Source organism: Falco peregrinus, chromosome 9 (genome assembly GCF_023634155.1).
Source record: "Falco peregrinus isolate bFalPer1 chromosome 9, bFalPer1.pri, whole genome shotgun sequence".
Lineage (NCBI taxonomy): Eukaryota > Metazoa > Chordata > Aves > Falconiformes > Falconidae > Falco > Falco peregrinus.
The window spans coordinates 7,231,289-7,249,194 of NC_073729.1; the positions used below are offsets into that span (position 1 = coordinate 7,231,289).

Sequence of the window (17,906 nt, forward strand, 5' to 3'; positions counted from 1 at the left end):
AGACCTGAGGAACATCTCAGCAATTAAAATTTCTGGGCATGTAGCCGATTTTATGAAGTACACCAATCAACCCCTCCTCCTAATTTCTCCCCCTCAGTAAAATAATAATAATAAAAAATAATAAATAATAATAATAACAACAACAACAACAACTACTACTACTACTAATGATAATAGTAATACCACCTCAGGAAAATAAATTGTCAAAAATTAAGGTGACTACTGTTTTTTGGCATTCATTTAATTGCTTTAATAATTTGGTGACCAGTGACACTTGTACATTCTCTTCCTTTTTAATTCTTATTTGTGCTTTTCAGTTGACGTGTGCTGAAAATTGATACCTATGTATAAAATAATTCTGGGTGAAACCAACACTTGCCTAGAAATAGTACTGAATATGTGGCAGAGGGAAGATCCATGGGAGGGAATGGTTGCCTTTTGGCATGGGCTTTTTTCAGTTGGTGTAAGTGTATATGCAAACTTACACTTCCAAATGTAAGCCACCTTTAGCAAAAGTTACATTGATCTGTACAGGCTAAGGACCTGATCCAGCATTCAGAGTAGCACTTCAAGGAAGAATAGCAGGTAGCCAGAACATGGAACTGTAATTCTGTACACTTGCAGAGTTGCTTTTATTTGAGAGTTTAAAAAATGATCTTTTTTGGATATGGTGGAGTGGATCCAACTCCACAAGAGTGCACTGGGAGATAACCACTGTAGGATTTGTTTATTTTATGTTTCAAATGATTTTTATGGCGCTACAGTGTAAGGTATTGCTATGGGTATGGATGCAGCATCACTCTAACCACAGCACTTGCTCTGATCTCTTCTGTGTCTTGGAGATTGTGCTCGTGTCTTACACCTTTGCAACCCCATGGAAATACTTTCTGTGTGTGTTGGTTGATTTTCTTAAGGGATATTTCTTAAGCTTTGAGCCCATTGGATTAGACTGTAGTTGGGAACTACTGAAAATGACTGTAAGTTGCATTGTGTTGCATTTCTTCCAATATATCCTATAGTTCTTTCCATCAGACAAAGCCTGTGGTATTCATTTGTAGTGCTGTAGAGCCAGTGTGAAGGAACGCCACAAAGCAAAACTAGCACGGTTTTATCAGAGGTAAATGCCTGTGCTGGGCACATGGGGATCAACTCCAATCTAAGCAAGTTTAACTCGGATCCTAAAACACCCAGCCAGGCTTACCTCAGCTAAAATGAGAGAAATAGCTGCTCAAAGCTAGTTTCTTTCACGCCCCAGTGCCATAGCAGTAATTGCACAAAGACCTTTTTATTATAAGTTGATTTTCCTGAGAAATGGATTCAAAAAATACTGTAAAGTGTTTATTTTTTGCTTGACCTTTATTAACCTACATCTTAGAGCTTTCCCAAGAGAAGAGCTGTTGGTAAATTAACCCTCATAGACACACACAGTAGCATTTCTGCACTGCATCAATGGCTGTGAAAGTAATGGGGATATGACAAGAAAATTTGGCACTATTTAAACAATGTCAGAGGTCAACATATGGGATTTGACCAAAAAAGTTTTTTAGGAATTAAATGAAAAAAAAATAATTGCTTGAAGCATACTTTAGCTTTTTAATAGTATTTAATGCCACTGATTTATGGTGGGATGAGGGCAAATTTTTTTTTCTGCCTAAACCCTCAATTTCTTTCTATATTTACTAGCTTTGATGTATAAAGCATTATATGTTTGCTTAACTACTAATCAGAAAAATCATAGTCAAACCCTTGGGTACTTCTGGGGTTAAGGAATGATGGATAAAAACTCTTTGTGATCCTAGTCCCTGTCTCTGAAACACGTGTAGCATAAATTAAGGAACTAGGAAATTAACATGTGGATTTAACAGACATGGGTCTATCACATCTCCCATTTTCTTTATGTTGAATACAAACGCTTGTATAAGGTGAAGAATTTTTTGCTTTTGCATGTTTGTGCTTTTTGATACATTTATTAAGGTCAAATTAAATTTGATATAGTAGGTTTTATTCTGAAATGGTCTCTGAATACAGTGCCATAATTACCCAGCTACATGATAGTGCATAAAGCTATAAAACTGCTTAGGCAGACAAGCAATTTATATGTTATAGTGAGGTATGTATGGCAAAGGATGTTAGTTTAATTGGGAGCCAAGATGTTGGAGCCTTAAATCTTAGGAGCTGGGGTGTAGACTAGAAGACTATTTAATACTGTGGTGAGATTTTGAAATAACATACCTGAGTTGTTGGTATATATATGAACAATACAATGTTGTAAGGCCTCAGAATTAAAATTACCCTAAGGACATGAAAATCTGAACATCAAAGTAGCTGCTGCAGTATTAGGTTACTTCTAAAATGCTTGTCACTCTGCTGTCTGGGACCAAAGATGAGAAAACTTGTGAAACATAAATAGAAATAAGTATCATTCTTCTTTTTAAAGAACCTACGGTATGTTGGAAAGGTTTTGTACCTTTTTACCTTGTGCCAGGACAGGGAATATAAATTAAAAAAAAAAAAAAAAAAAAAAGAAAAGAGAGAGAGAACTAGGAAGAAGTAGGAAAACATGCAGTTGACTGAGACTGTTACACCTTTGACACTGAGGGAAAACAATGTTAGTGAGGGCTTTGATGTGATAATGTGAAATTGGCAGGGATTACATTAAGGCGAAGGTTCTGTGGGACTGTGTGAACACAAGAACACTATCAGTACTGGAGAAATACCTGTCAAGACAAATTTGTGCTATTTCTGATCAGAGGCTCTCTTCTGTTTAGCAGGTTCAGGGTCACATGCCTCCGCTCATGATCCCAATTTTTCCACACGACCAGCGGACGCTGGCAGCGGCTGCTGCAGCCCAGCAGGGATTCCTCTTCCCCCCAGGAATAACTTACAAGCCAGGTAAGCTGACAGGGATGTGAAGGTATTTAACATTTTAAGATACTAACTGTAGCTTCTTGTGTGATTTGTCTCATATAGATGATATGCAACAGGTGCAGCTGGTTGGAAATAATGTGGACTTTTTGCAACTCCACTTAAAAAAACCTTCTGGTTTGAGGGAGGTGGGTGGAATCTGGTTATTGAACATCATGATGGTTTTACCTTTATTTCCCACAAAATAATTTGCTCTAAATATAATGGTGTGCTCGCCTAGTAATTTGCATCTGCTCTGCCCTGTGTCATTATACAAAAGCTACGTATCTGTAATTAATTCTGTTATCTTCATTATACTTGTCTTTTGTGCCAAAATTCTTACTCTTTTGTTTGATTTTAATCTGAATAATAAAAGGTTGCAGTAGTTCAATCCCAGTCATCATTCAGACTTGTAACAGGTCACATAACCTTGCAGTGAAATATGTTTTGAGATGATTTAGCAAATGTTATGATTTCATTCTTTTTTCCTCCGAGTTTACAGGACTCCTGGGGAATTCAATTAGGGATATAATGGTTTGAAGCTACTTTCAGAGCCTCCTTGTAAACAGGGCTTTAAATGTTTAAAGACACGTTGCCAAAGGAATTCAATGTAGGAAGATAGTTAAGTAAATAAAAGTCAACCTTATTTTCATTTGTACATTCTTTGTAAGTGACCTCAGTCCAGAAGCAGCAACCTTATTTTGCTCGTTGATAGTATTCTCTGTCAAGCTGTCTTTAGCATATTAACCTGATAACTATTAACTCAAAACATAAATACTGGTTCCTTTTTTTTTTGACATTAAATATGAAATGTATAAAGTAAAGCATTGATCCTGCTCCCACTGATGTTAGGGGTGGTTTTGCTGTTGACTGCTGCAGGATCAGGGTCAAACTCAAAGTAAAGCCTCATAACAGATGATGTAAACAGCAAAACAGCATTTTGCTGGTTTTTTTTAAATTAAAAGCCAGGTTGAACCTAAAATCTTTTCTAGCAAGTTTACTTCATATTGGATGAAGTGAGGGCAAGCAAGATCTCAGCATTTCCATTTGTCCCACTCCCTTCTGTCCTTAGTTTAGAGGCTATTCCTTTTTACACACAGTCTTTGTCCAGTGATTATCTTACTTTCCAGTTTAGAAATCCTGAAGCTCTTTTACAAACTGGCACACTGTATGCAGGAACCTGTTAATGGAGCTCTGAAAGGCAGCTAGCTCTAGGTGGCACGGGGCGATGGTTCTTCACACACATCACCACCTCACAACAGTTGGGGACCAAAGTGGAGAATGTTTTGTCTCCAAAGACGTAACAGCTGCCCATTGTGGAAATTATCTACGACACCCTGGCCAATACCTTCCTTCTCAGAGGCGAGAGAAAGCATGTGCTTTAGTTTCCTTGCTTTATCTATTTTAAGCAGAGATGCTTTCTGAATAGTGACTATTAATGATTAAATTAATATGTCAAATCACGTCATGTTGATTTTGGCACTGTAGGCTACTTGGTACCATAACAACTCAGGACGAAGAGTACCAGCATGCTTTCTTGCACACGGACAGATTTCTGCACTTACTCTAAAGTGTTCCTTACAGTACCTATCCTAAGACTTTGTCAACCTTGTACTGCTTTACCTGTGATCTTATTGACCTCATAGCAGAAGGTGATGTGGCTTTAGGGCATTTTTTTACTTGCCAGAATGCAGAAAGAGAGATCTATAACAAATGTTAGAAGAACAAAGTGCAGGCAAAAATCAAGGCATAGATATCTCAGAACACAGCTAAGCTGTTTGCTAGTATGCTAGTGGTTTATATCCAGCTGATACTAGTAAAGACCAGAAGTCACAATGATTTGATTATACCCAGAGGCTTGCAAGAAATGAGAATATTTGTATTTTTAATATATTAAATTCTACAGCATATGTGGCAAAGGTAGCTGTGCAGGTTAGTAGTTTCTGTTGGAGAAACATCATGGGGAAAAAAAGCCATAACTACACTTGGTATTGATTAATTCCTATTTTTGGCACTCTCGGCACAGTAGTTAAGGAATTAATGAAACTGGAGATTAAGCTACACTCTTTCATAGAGAGGGTTCTTCAAAGTATTTCTGAGGAATATTTATGAACTTGACTGCTACTACCTGTACTCTTCTACTTTTGTGAGACATGAAACTTCCACCTCCAGAACTATCGGTTTAGACTCGCTCATACTTCATAGGAAAGATAGGAGATGGATTAACCCTTCAGACACTTACTGTTTTCTTTTTTGCTTGCCTGTTTAGTTTCTGTTTCATTTTGCTCTAGTTTGGTGTGGGTAAACCTGAGTTTTGACACTGCCGGTTTTCCTTGACATTCAGAAAGCACAGTGAGAGGGATTTCAGTAACAGGAGCTGTGGGAGCTGAGTACTTTGGAAACTGTGTCCTTTAGGGAATGCCAAATATTGTGTGCACAGTCACTTAGTTTGCTTTGCCTGCAACACGGGTTAGATATAAGCCAGTTCTGTCTTGGAAGTGGCCTACTAGTGTTAGTGACAGTGCAGCCCAGAGAAGGAGTCCTCCTCGGTGTACAGGCAGAGGTGTGATTACACGCACACGTACGTGCAGATGTATCTTCAAGGCTAAACGGGAACCCATGTCATGGCTGTTTAGTTCAATGCCAAGGTAGCACTTAGCGAGTACTGTTGCAAATCTACACACAAAACCGATGCCTTGAAGTAAGAAAATGGCATTTGTCTAACAAACTACATGAGGACATGCCCTTAATGGGAGGACCTATATAAGAGAGAATTTATTAGGTTCTGAGGCCCTTCCAGCACACACCTTAGTTGCTCCTGAACCCCTGAGCTCAGAGTCGTTATGAATAGCAGACTCGAGGAACTGCTAATATACAGCTATGATTTGTATGAAAGCCTGACAAGACAGGGCTCCCTACTGCCTGGCAGGATCTATAACATGAGGTGGCTGTAACCCTCCCCCCCCCCATATTTTGGAGCTCTAGGAGGTGAAACAGGCCAAAGTTAGCAAGTGCTGATGACAAGTAATAATTACATTAGAAAAAAAATCCCCAAAGCCCCATGCTTCCTTATGTATCTCAAAGTCATGTAATATAATTTTCCGGCATGGTAAGTACTAATTGAGAAATCAGAGCTGCATAGACCACCTAATTAATTTTTTATACATATTTCTGTATTTATACTGTATACTGGATTAATTAAAACTTTAGGGCGCTGTGCATCTCAAATGACTGTTGTGACTATTGACCTGCAGGCACTTGACGAGCCTCACAGAGTACCTGGTTGTGGGGGTTGCCACTTATTCCAGTGGGAAGCTGAGAGTGGCAGCTGTTAGGAAGCTAATACTTGCCCAGAGATGCTATGCAGTTAATATAATTATTTTGCATTCCAAGTACAGCAAAGCAACTGTGCTGGCTTTCTGACTGTGACCACTATACTTACTACTTGGAACTGGTGGGTAACATAAGTACCATTATACCTCCTCTCCCAGTGCAAATTTATCTTCACTTAACCAACCACATGCGTCCAGGAAAAGTTAGTGGGCTGGAGTATCCTTGAACATGATTAGTGTGTCCCCATTAGTGCTCTGGGTCAAGAGGAGAAGAGAGAGTGGGATAAGGAGGAAGACAGTTCTCTCCTCCATGTTGTAGCCTAAAGTATTACTTCCTTCAAGTTTTTTGGCTAAGAGGGAATGGGGAAGGAGTATGATGACAGGGTAAAGAGGTAAAGTAAAGCTGGGCAGGAGCCAGACCATACCGGGAGCAGAGCTCAAACAGAGCTAGGGTTTGCTCTGAGCAGAGAGTGGGAGGATGCTCTCCGTGCTGGCTGCATAATGGCGGTGCATGTAACTTGGAAATGAATGGCCACTTTTGCTTAATAGTGTTCTGCAAATATTTTATATTGTATCAATTCTTTACCAGATATGGAAAGCACCTCTGAAAAAGATTATTGAAAATAGACATTGAGGTATGGAGATGTAAACATCTATTTAAAAGAGGTTTTAGTGTTTTATGCTGCAGTGTATTTTCAAAGTATTTCTTCATATTTCATACATGAAGTATATAAAGATCAGAATGGCTAGGAAACAACTCCTGTCTGCCTACCTAGGGCATTCTGCTTTATACACAACAATAATTTACAAGAGGTTTTGCTATGCTGGCAATACAATGGAATGTGGAAATGGAGACTGCTTTCCTAGGCTGGTGACAAAAATGGTGATAAATGGAGCCAACATTTTGGCTTGGTTCTGTTTGTAAATACATTGGGGCAAATCAACAGTAACTCCTCTGAAATCAATGAAAGTAAAATCAGGAAAAGCATGACAAACAAAACTGTCAGGCTTATTGTCATCTGGCTGGACCTCAGAACATTGCAATACTGTGAGATATTTGTCATCAAACTAATTAAAGTCCTTGATTACAGTAGCGAATCCACATAACTAACATAATCCTAGATCTGCTGGATTTCACTGATATCCATCATTGCAGTTTCCATTTGGAACAGGCCTTTCAGAAGTGTTTCCTAAAGCTGTAAGGTGGTTTGAATTTTACATAGTTTAGTACTCTCTTTTCAGTAGGCTGCTGTTCCTCTTGGCAGGTGTGAACAGAAAGTGTACATCAAATCAACTGTGTACTGAGTTGGCTGTGTATCTTTGCATGGCAGAGGTGCTGCATGAGTCTTGTTTCTAATGGAAATTCCCCAGGACTGAGTTAAAGTCTGTCATGTGTTCCCTGTTGGGTTTTACTGGTTGGAACAAGGAATTCGTAACCTCAGGATTTGTTGTAGCAATCCATATGTGCCTCACTCCTAAATGTTGAGGTAAGAGCTGGAAGTGGTAGTAGGCAGCTGAACATTTTCAACTGGGATTTTGCACTGAAGTTGTTTACCCGCAGACAGACTGTTGTTGGGGCAGCCGAATTTGCTGTGACATGCGGGTGGCAGTAAGGCAGTGCTGCGGCTCACCCTGCCCAGGACAGAGGCAGAACTGAGGCAGTGTCACAGACAGGGAAGATGCTCCATAGTACTGCCTTAGCCAGTTGCCTCTGTTAACATCTTCCTCGATCCTGATCCCTCTGCACAAACAAAACGAGTGTCCTGCATGGGAATTATGCAGGAGTGGGCATCTGTATCCTCGCTGTATCCCACCAACACCCTTAGGTACTCATTATGCCCTGGAATCTGTGAGCTCTTACATCTCTTCCAACTTTGTTTCCTGTTACACTGTGAGTACACATGGAGAGTGTGCAAGTGGCAGTTTGAGATCCGTGTGTGAAGAGACAGATTTTGAGTTACAATCCCAAAATGGGGAAACCATCATCAAAGCGAAAGCTTTGCAAGTCAGGTGGGGAGAGTCAGCTTATGCCTTACCATTGTGTTTTAGGAAAGGCAGGTAATAAAGCAACACCTTCCCCCCGGGTCTTGCAAGAGCCAGACATCCCTCTTTCCCCACAGCTCATAAAGCCTTGATCTGGAAAGTAAGTCCGTACGTCCTATAAATAGAGTCCACTAAGCTTCATTGCTTCACCCAAGACAAAAAGAAACATTTACATTATTTCTGTGTAGAATAGCACAGTACAGTTGCTGGCTGCTTTTATTCATTTGGAAACGTTGCTCAACCTGACAAATGAAACAGAAGCCTGGCATACTTTTCCATGGCTTGTAAACACCAATTTATATATAAACAACAGCAGCCAAATGTAAATAGACAATCAGCACAGCAAGGAGATTGAAGAGTTCAGTTTGCAAAACATGACAGATTTTCTTCTTCCGGCATTCTTCTCACTCCTGGTTATCAAAGGCCAGCACATACAGGTACCTAACGCAAACCTGTTTGAACATGTTCTGCCGTCTTTTGTACAAATTTAAAAGAATGGATCCTCACGCAAACATTCCAAATCAAGAAACAAATTTGAAAAAAATTGCTACAGTACATTGACTGATTCCTTGCCAAGACAGCTACTGAGAAAGCTTCTTGATCCATTCTTGCACTGACAAAATGAGAGGGGGAAATATGTACCTTCTGTAATTAAAAATTTAAACCAGCCCATTCCCTGCATGCTCGGTTTCCTCAAAGGAGAAAAAAGTACCTTTGCTCTGCTTTTACTGCTTGGTGTCAGCAGAATACTCCAGAGCTGAGAGAGTATTAATTTTGTTCTCAGCACAAAGATACTGCTAACATACCGAGACTTAACCGTAAGTTAATATGTTAAAATAAGAGGGAAAAGGGACGGTGTTATGTTTTAATAACAAATAAACGGCATAACTATAAAATTATTTTTCCCCTAACAAAGGAAAGAACTGTAGCCAGCAGGTGAGCAAGGGAACACTACAGGGTGTGGTAGAGATACTATTAAATTAACTGTGAAGCCAAAAAACTGTGTGTATGTGTGCGCGCGCGCGTGTGTATAAAATATCCGGCTATTTCAAACCATAGGAGCATGACAGCTGTGAAAAAGGAGTGCCGCAGGGAATTCTTTTAGAGTTTGATTTTTTTAAAAATATGTTTGACATGGAAAATGTTTTAGTACAAATAAAGCAACTGGTATTGAACTTAAAAAGTGTATGTGGAGGGGGAGGGAGGAAGAAGAGATTGCTGTGTGGAACAGGAATGAATAATTCATGATATTTAAAGAAAGAATGCCTCCGAAATGTTCTGCAAGGCAGTCCATGCTGATAACTCCGATGGTTTTCTACCCCCCCCCCCCCCCTTTAAAGCATCATTAATTCAACATCTTAGTGTGGTTTTTTTTAAATCGTGTAAGATTTTTCTGAAAGAAACATTATTTAACTTAGATTAGGATCTTATTTATTCAGATAATTTCATATAAATACCAAAGAGATGAGTAGAATTATTTAACCATAAAGAGACAGCTTTAGTACTGTAAGAAAAGGGTCTAGGATGGGGTGGTTTTTGTGGTTTTTTTTTTTTAAGAAAAAACCCCCAACATCATTGCAAACTAAAATCAACCTCATGGAAGGGGGAAAATAAGAGGAGATATTTTGAACATTACTCCATAGGACACCAGTACAATATAGTGTTAGTGAATGCATTGTAGCAGAGCTCCATATGCAATCAGAATCCAATTGTTACTGGACTGTGTACAAGCACATACTGTGCTCAATGGCCTGATGAGGTATTATGGATATGATGCAAAGAGACCTTGTGGATTAGACATGTACAATTTATTTTAAAAGTGAAACAACCGAACATTTAAACTGAGCTGAATACAATAGCACTTCAGGGGGTAAAAAGGAAGAGTTCTGAGGAATCCAGTGTCTGCAAAGACTTCAGCTATTGTTATTTGTTTGAAGGGACTGACAAAAAAAATCTAACTCTTGGAATGTCCCAATTATATTGTTATGGATTTCTGTATTTTCCCTCATTGATACATTCTGCTTTCAGCATGGGAAAGTTCATGTAAAATGGACTGATTATTGTGAATATCAGAGAAGCAGTCTCTTAAAATGTGGCCTGCAGATAGTACGTAACACTGGCTTTAAATAAGTAGCTTGAGCCAAAGTAATATTCTATTAAGTCATAGTTTCTGTGTAATTTACCCATCACTGTATTCATTTTTATATTACAGATTACACTACCAAATTATTTCAGCCTTCCTGCATTCTTTACATTGACTAAGAGTCCCAATGGCTCTATGTGATGCATATATGTGGAACACCCATAGATGCTATAAGATGTGATGCTGCAATGCTTATTTTGGATCAATAGTATCTCTTATTTTCTGGAGTATTTGTTGTCCCCTCAGTGCAGAAGGCACCCATTTTCAGTTTCCAGTGAACAGAACACAGAAATTTTAGTGCCTGAATCCTCATGTAACCGAACAACTACCTGATCTATCAACTTCAGTAGGGTCCCAGATCTAGAGAACCATAAAATTCTATTTTGAGCTATTTTAAAAAGTGGTTTAATTTTCTGTTTCTCTATAGCTGCCTGAAAGGAGTTGTCCAAAGACAGAGAATCTTAAAGCAAAACAGGAAACAACCTTAACCTGTGTTAGACCAGCGATGTAGCTTTCCCAGGAAAGAGCTACCTGATACTGAAAAGAAAACCCTGCATTAACCAGGGCTGAAAGTTCTTGGATTATTACGCATTTCTCCTGTTTTAAGAAACATGCGGTGACAACAGTTTTTTTCCTCTGGGGTCCACTGGGGTTTCCTGGGGTATCTTGCCTGTGTGTCTATGGCCTTAAGGCCCATTTTGTGCCCAAGCTTACATGCGTGGTTTGAGCATTTGCTTTGAAAATGAAAATCACGAGTATCATATTTATGTTTTGCCAGTTTGCCTACCAGCTATCTGCTAACAAAAAAAGTTCCGAGGGAGCATGGCAAGTCCGTGCCCAGCGAAGCCTTTTGTTTTTGCAGATGTTTAGGCTTAGAGGAGTGCTGTGGAGCGCAGGCAATCCTAGGTCCATGTTTGCACTTGTCTGCTGCTATTCTCTGCTCATTGTCTGAACCTGCACGCATTGTTCTCCCGACAGGTGATAACTACCCGGTGCAGTTCATTCCATCAACAATGGCAGCTGCTGCTGCTTCTGGACTCAGCCCTTTACAGCTCCAGGTATGTGCCAGAACAAAAAAATGTGGGATTGAAGCCAACATTTTAAGGGAAAACTGCTAACCAGCTGTATGCTAAATAATACTCTGAATGTTAAATAATTTTTGAGCACAGCCCAGGAGGATTAACACCTTATGTACTTACGGTACTGCAAATATAGCAGCGTGTGGCCAGCCTTGATACTGTGAGTGAAAAACATTGTTCTGTGTGTTTTATATAGGCGGAGTTAATGGTATCTTTTTAATTATATGACCAGTTGATGGGAGATAAGTTCAAAGATCTTTTTGTACTTTATTTTCATTTAGCCTTTCCCCTTTAGCTGCAATGCATTACCTTTAATTGGAGCAGTGAGTGTATCAAAACAAATGTGCGTTATTGGGATTTTTTTTTCTTTTTTTTTCAGACAGTGTGGTGCTGACAGTACAATAAATTGCAAACTCTTTTAGCGTCTGTATTTAGGTAATCTCAGCCTTTCTGTGCATTAAGCTGGTGAGATGCCAAGCACGGTCAGGAGCTTTGGTTTGGTCATTTATTTATTTTTGGCATATATAGAATGAAATGTTGTGAAGGAAAGATTTATGTGCCATATTATTAGCTAGCTTTTTGTGGCAAGAAGTTTTTAATTTCACAAGAAAAGACACAACAATGTCATAAATAATGAAGAAACAGTCAAAAGCTTTCAGAGTTAAAATGTGTGGAAAGGAAGGGACATTGAGCATGAGAGCAGTGGCCATTAAAGATGCATGTAACTATTTGCAAGTAAACCTTTGAAACCCCTGTTTGAGTTAGGTTAGAGTTGGGTTCAGATGCGAAGTAGGAATAGGTTGTGCCTAGAGTAGCAAAGTACTGCCACATTAATATCCAAATATCTGCTTTGCTTACACTTCTGCACTTATATCATTTTCCAGGGGGACCAAAGCAGATTAAAAATCCTTTTGTCTTTACCCAATGCTGATATTCTTCTTGCCGAGTGAACTTAAGATAATTGAGAATGGGACCAGAACTGACTGTTCACTGATGGTCCAGAACTGGTGAAAAAGACCCCTTGAGCTTATCTCTGACTAACCTGCAATCAAAACGTGAAAAGAGAACACCCTGGCACCGCAGGGAAAGTTCTCCAAAAAATACTTTTGGCTCATGATAATACTATGTTAGGACTGTACTTTGGACAGGCTTCAAGCTGAAGGCAAGTTTTTCAAAAGGAAAATAGCAGGTATCCTTTGAATACTTATTAGAACAAAAATCTCATTAGCTTTAGTGGAGAAAATATTTCAGAGATCACCTTTGTGAATAGAGAGACTATTTTTCCTGCATTTGAAACACAATACAACAAATAGTGAGCCTACACAAGATTGTAAGGCAGAAAAGGATAAAAACTGTTCAACTGCAAAAGAAACAGAATCTAAACCACAGGCATTCACAATTCTATTCTTTTACAAGTTCCATTTGTAGCTTGACCTGCAGATCTATTTGCACATCAGCCTTGATCAGAATCTACAGCAATAGTGCAATTTCATTAATTTGCAGAAATTATAGACTGAGCTGTTAAACATGACAAGCACAATCAGAGAGAAAACAACCAGCAAAGAAAGTGGTGCTAATAAATTCGGAAACATTTGAGTGCTTGAGGGGCCTGAATTTTCCTTCAGATATATTTGTTGTAAAAAAGGGGGTTTGTTCATTCCTCCCTTTTCTATTTTATTTGAATTTCACCTTCATGGGATTTCAAAACGTTTAATGTTCCATGGCCTAAAGAGCTTAAATAAAGAGTACTTCACCTTCAGTTGATACCTGCTTGTCTGATTGTCAAATTGGCTGAACTTAATTTTATTTGCCTCTACTGTTAATATTATCTTTGTGTAAATTCCCTAAGCATTCCCTAAATGAACACTTATTTGGGTGTGTTTGTTGGAGGGAATTTGTTGTTATACCTGATGCGTCATGAAGACTGTTAGGGGTGTAGCATTTCAGCTCATTTTTCCATCTTTGCTTCCCTTCCCCCTTCTTTCTCTGTTTTGCTTCCTTTCTTCCATCGACCCCACCCACTTACTTATTTACAGGAATGCTGTGACCATGGTATCTGAGTATTTCCCAAGTGCTTAAAAATACTGATCACAAAACTAATCTCTGTTCCTTTCAGCCAGTAGGAGAAATAGCTAATTCATTTGCAGGTTTGGTTTTGTTTCTACATGTGAGCGTCTGTGTAATATCTGTGTTTGGAAAACTTGGGGAGGGAAAGCTATTTCATGTAAAAAAGCTTTGCGGTAGCTCTAGCATTTCAGCTTTACCAGGACATTATTATTAGCTCCAAAATTATATTCCGTGGTCCATATCCAGCTGCAGTGGAAATTTTGTCAGCTTCAGGCTTATAATCGCTCCTCTGTTTTCACTTAAGTTTCTTAGGGATGATCATGCTTCAGGTAGGAGCAAGCAGCAATTTTGTGTTCTTATCTTTCTGTGTGTTAGGAAAACTTCTGTGGAAGCTCTGAATTGAATAGCACAGAAAACAGTTTACTTCCAGGTACCTCATGTAACTATAGTAATTATTCTGCAGAGGATGTTTCTCTCCTGGGCCATTTGTAATTAATGATTTGCCCATCTTATTCAAGCTGTTTAGCACATTAGCATCCAAATGTATTTTCTATGAACTGTATGTGTGTTCACCAGTGGACTATGTACCTCCATGAGTTAAAAAACTTTGTTGAAAGCATATCTAGGAACTTCTCAAGTAACAAGTTGCACTCTCAGGGGCCTTGCATTAAAAAAAAAATAAAAATAATTAAGTTCTTCTTCAGCAACAGACCTATTTGTCCCACCTGCTCTTAAGATTTTGCATTGCATTGATCAACTAGTAGTATAAAATACCACTAATGTTTGGTTGTAGCTTCGAGTAACCTGAAAGAAAGTAGGAATTACTGCACATTTATTTCAGTCCCTGTTCCTGAAGCGGTGGCATGCTCTGCTTTGGGTTGATCTGAGATGGCTTCTTTTTATCTGTATACTGATCTCGTGAGGGTGGCATTGATAATGTTGTTGACAAAAAGACTTGAAGCTCCGAGTTCCACACTTCCCATTGACAGCTCAGCCCCATCCCACCAGTTTCCTCGAAGTTAGCCAAAGGTTTACATAATGACCAAGGTGATAGGACCAAGCCTTGTCAGGACTCTTGGCATGAGGGAGGGTCTTGCTGATGAGGGAACAGTTTACTAGGTATAGTCTAAGAAGAAGGACCAAGCTATTTCTGTTCACCCCTCCAGCTTCAAACAACTGTGAGTGAATCCCGTCAAATCAACCTTCTGCTAAATAGTTTACAGGTATATTACCAAATACACCTGTAGCAGGTATGCATAGTGGTGTGTGAACCAGTTCTGATGCATGTGTGTAACAAAAGCGTGTTGCTTTAATTAATCAGTGTGAGCCGTAAAACCTGTCAATAATTTTCCCTTTGCTCCTCTTTTTTTATAACCTGGAGTTTCTCCCCTTTCCTGTTTCCCTGAATTTTCCCCCTAGTTTTCAAATGATTGCACTGATATTAACTGTTTCTAGATATGTGTGCCCAGTAATCTTGCTAAATGAGTGGACTTGATCATGAAATGGGGTTCCCCGGCTCTCACGGTGCTGGTAGCAGTAACCTAGTTGCTGGGAAGTCTCAGTAGTGGCAGAGGTGACACCCATATGTCCTTACTTTCAAACAAGGAATGATACTATATGGTCTTTATTGTTTAAAAAAATCTGCCTTCATTCTTAGATATTTCTACAAAGCAGTCTATGCAGTAAATAAGGAAATGTCGCAACTCTCTCAACCACGACCGATAAACTGTTGATAGAAATGGAAGCACTACAATGATGCTAGCTGGAGTTATGACTAAACAAAGTGAGCTCTAGGAAGAAAAGCAAAACAAAAAAGCTTTCGTTCATAACTCTTCCCCCAAACTATTTGGGTAATTTGTCCTCCAAAATTTATCGCTCATAACACTTATGAACCTTGGCAAGTCTTAACTATAGTTGCAGCTGTGTTCTTGAAGCCTGCAGTTTTTATACTCCACTTAAAAAAAACCTTAAATTTTAACTAAACACATATTTGTCTATTTCTTTTCTCCCCTCCCACCCCATCCTACTCTTCTATACTCTCTTCTAATTGCAGACAAAGTAAATGACCTTTTTTTATACTGCTGGGTGCAGATCCAGTGTGCTGCTGAAGCATTGCATAGCTTGCCTCAGGGGCACAATATTAGTAGAGGGAAGGCCAAAGAATGCTATTTTTAGTTGAACAGTTCAGCAGATGGAGGCATGAATACTCATATATCTGAAGGTTGAGGGGTTTGAACCATTAATTTTGATAATGTATTTAACCCTGGGAACAATCAGAAACTGTAACTCTAAGGTTACAATGCTTTTGACCTTTAGAGAACAGAGGGCACTCGGTACAGTAAACAATATATTACATTTCTACTTATTCCAATTCTCTCACAGATATAAATTTCAGGACATAGTTGACATTTGCTTTCCTCAGCTATTTTGGTGCTGGTCCTTAAAGTAAGTCAAGAAGAATGTGCAGGAAAGAGGCCAATGTAATGCGACAGTCATGTAAATATGGCCTTTAAATAGCTAAGATGTTAAATGTGGCCTTTTATGAAGAAATATTATTCTCGGGAACTAGAATCTTGGTGACTTATTATTTCAATGAAAAAGTTGTTTTAGTGGACTGCTGCTCTTATGGAGTTTCCTTTATACGTTTTAACCTCAAAGCAATTTTTCAGTGGGGCTAATATGATCTGATAGTGATAGCTCACACTGGAGGTGATTTCGTCCCACTCTGGTACCACATCATGCAAAGTGATGTACCTGCCTTATGTCTTATTAAATGATGCATGCTCCTCTTCAACAAATACAGCAGTTAAATATCACACAGCTTAAGTATTTCTAATTAAAATATCTCCATGTGTCAGCATATTGGTAATGTATTATTTTAATCCATTTATTTTGTTTATGAAACAGTGACATATGTTTAGATTGTGAAATATATGAGCCTTAAAAATCACTTTATTGAAGAAAATTAATTTCTACAATGCTGTCTCAGTAATGTGTTCACTCACCCAGTCAGTCACTGGCAGGGCTGCCAGTCTTAATGTTGGTTAGACACAGTTTAACAGTTTTATCTGACATAACACTCTCGGATGTAGGCAATAATAATTTTTTCAAATGCAAAACCCACAGGGTTTTCCTTTTTTTTTCTTTTTTTTTTTTTTTTAAAGCACAATGAAGAATGTGGATGGGTAAATGTGAAAGAGATTTGGTGAGACCAATCAAAATTAAAACCAGCTAGTTACCTTTTCAAAGTTAGACACTGTAATTTGTTTGTCAGCGGGTAGATGTTTGGGTCAGCACTGTGAGTGAGTGACTGTCAGCGGGAATTCCTACAAGACAAGTAATTTCCCTCAATGTATTACTGACAGATTGCTCACTTCTTCGAATCACTAGAGAAAACAAACTTAATATTGTTACAGGCAGAGTTTCTGTCTTCATTAGCCTTATAGGATGATTTTATCTAGCATTCAAAGACTACTGAGCTCTAGGTGGGCATATTTTAACAGAATGTTCCTTATTATGATACAGTGAATAGTGGCCTAAATTAAGGGAATGGTGTGTGCAAATTTCAGTATATGGAAGTAGTAAATTAAATATTTTGGTCCTTTTCTTATGTAGAAATTTAGGTTGTAGCAGAGGAAGGAAAGAGGTTGAAAGAAGATTTTATTAGGTCTCTGAGAGACCAAGCAAGCCCTTTAATGAAAATAAAATTAAAAATGTGCCAACCTTGCAATACTTAGGAAAATTTAATTAAAATCAATGAAATAGTTACACTTGTGCCTTTCCCTACTTGAATGTTTATGTCTCTGTATATAATATCTGTGTTATCAAGTTGAATTATATCAGTGGCAGTATCAATGAAAATGATGTCATTGAGTCAATATTTTACCAGATGACCTCCTTTCTCTGCAGAATTTCTTAATACTCTATCTTCTCCTACTCCTCATCTTCAGCCCTGAATTATCTGGCAAAGAGATTTTCACCAGGAAAAGACAGCCCAACAAAGTTGAGGCTTTTTGCAGTAAAATAGCTGTTCTGGGGAAATTTTGGCCAGGAGGATTTTCCTAGCTCTCCCACCAATGGCAACCCTGATCAAAATGAGAGGGAGCCCCTCTATTCTTTTCAAGTTAGTAAAAATGGATAGAGAAAAAAACCCAAACCCATTAGCTAGAGTAATCAGCCTGGTACAGCAGCATTGCAGCTGCAAGACCCTTTTCTCACCCATTTAATGCCCTGCATCTCCAATGACTCCTTTAAACAGCATGTCTTTGTTACTCTCATTCTTGCTTAATGGAACGATGGCACATTATTTGATAAAAAATTTATAGGAATGTTTAAGAA

The 17,906-nt window shown here is 38.7% G+C and overlaps 1 protein-coding gene across 13 annotated transcripts in view; it reads left to right on the forward strand.

The window, feature by feature from the left end:
• The window catches only part of SOX6 (SRY-box transcription factor 6), a 375,778-nt gene that overhangs the window by 270,661 nt on the left and 87,211 nt on the right, over positions 1–17,906 (forward strand). For 10 of the 13 annotated variants that reach the window (XM_055814310.1, XM_055814313.1, XM_055814314.1 and 7 more), the window contains 2 exons: positions 2,769–2,892; positions 11,401–11,480. In XM_055814310.1, the coding sequence (XP_055670285.1) occupies positions 2,769–2,892; positions 11,401–11,480 (204 nt within the window). The remainder of the gene's footprint in view (positions 1–2,768; positions 2,893–11,400; positions 11,481–17,906) is intronic. The other 3 variants (XM_055814316.1, XM_027784952.2, XM_055814306.1) reach the window with 1 other exon arrangement.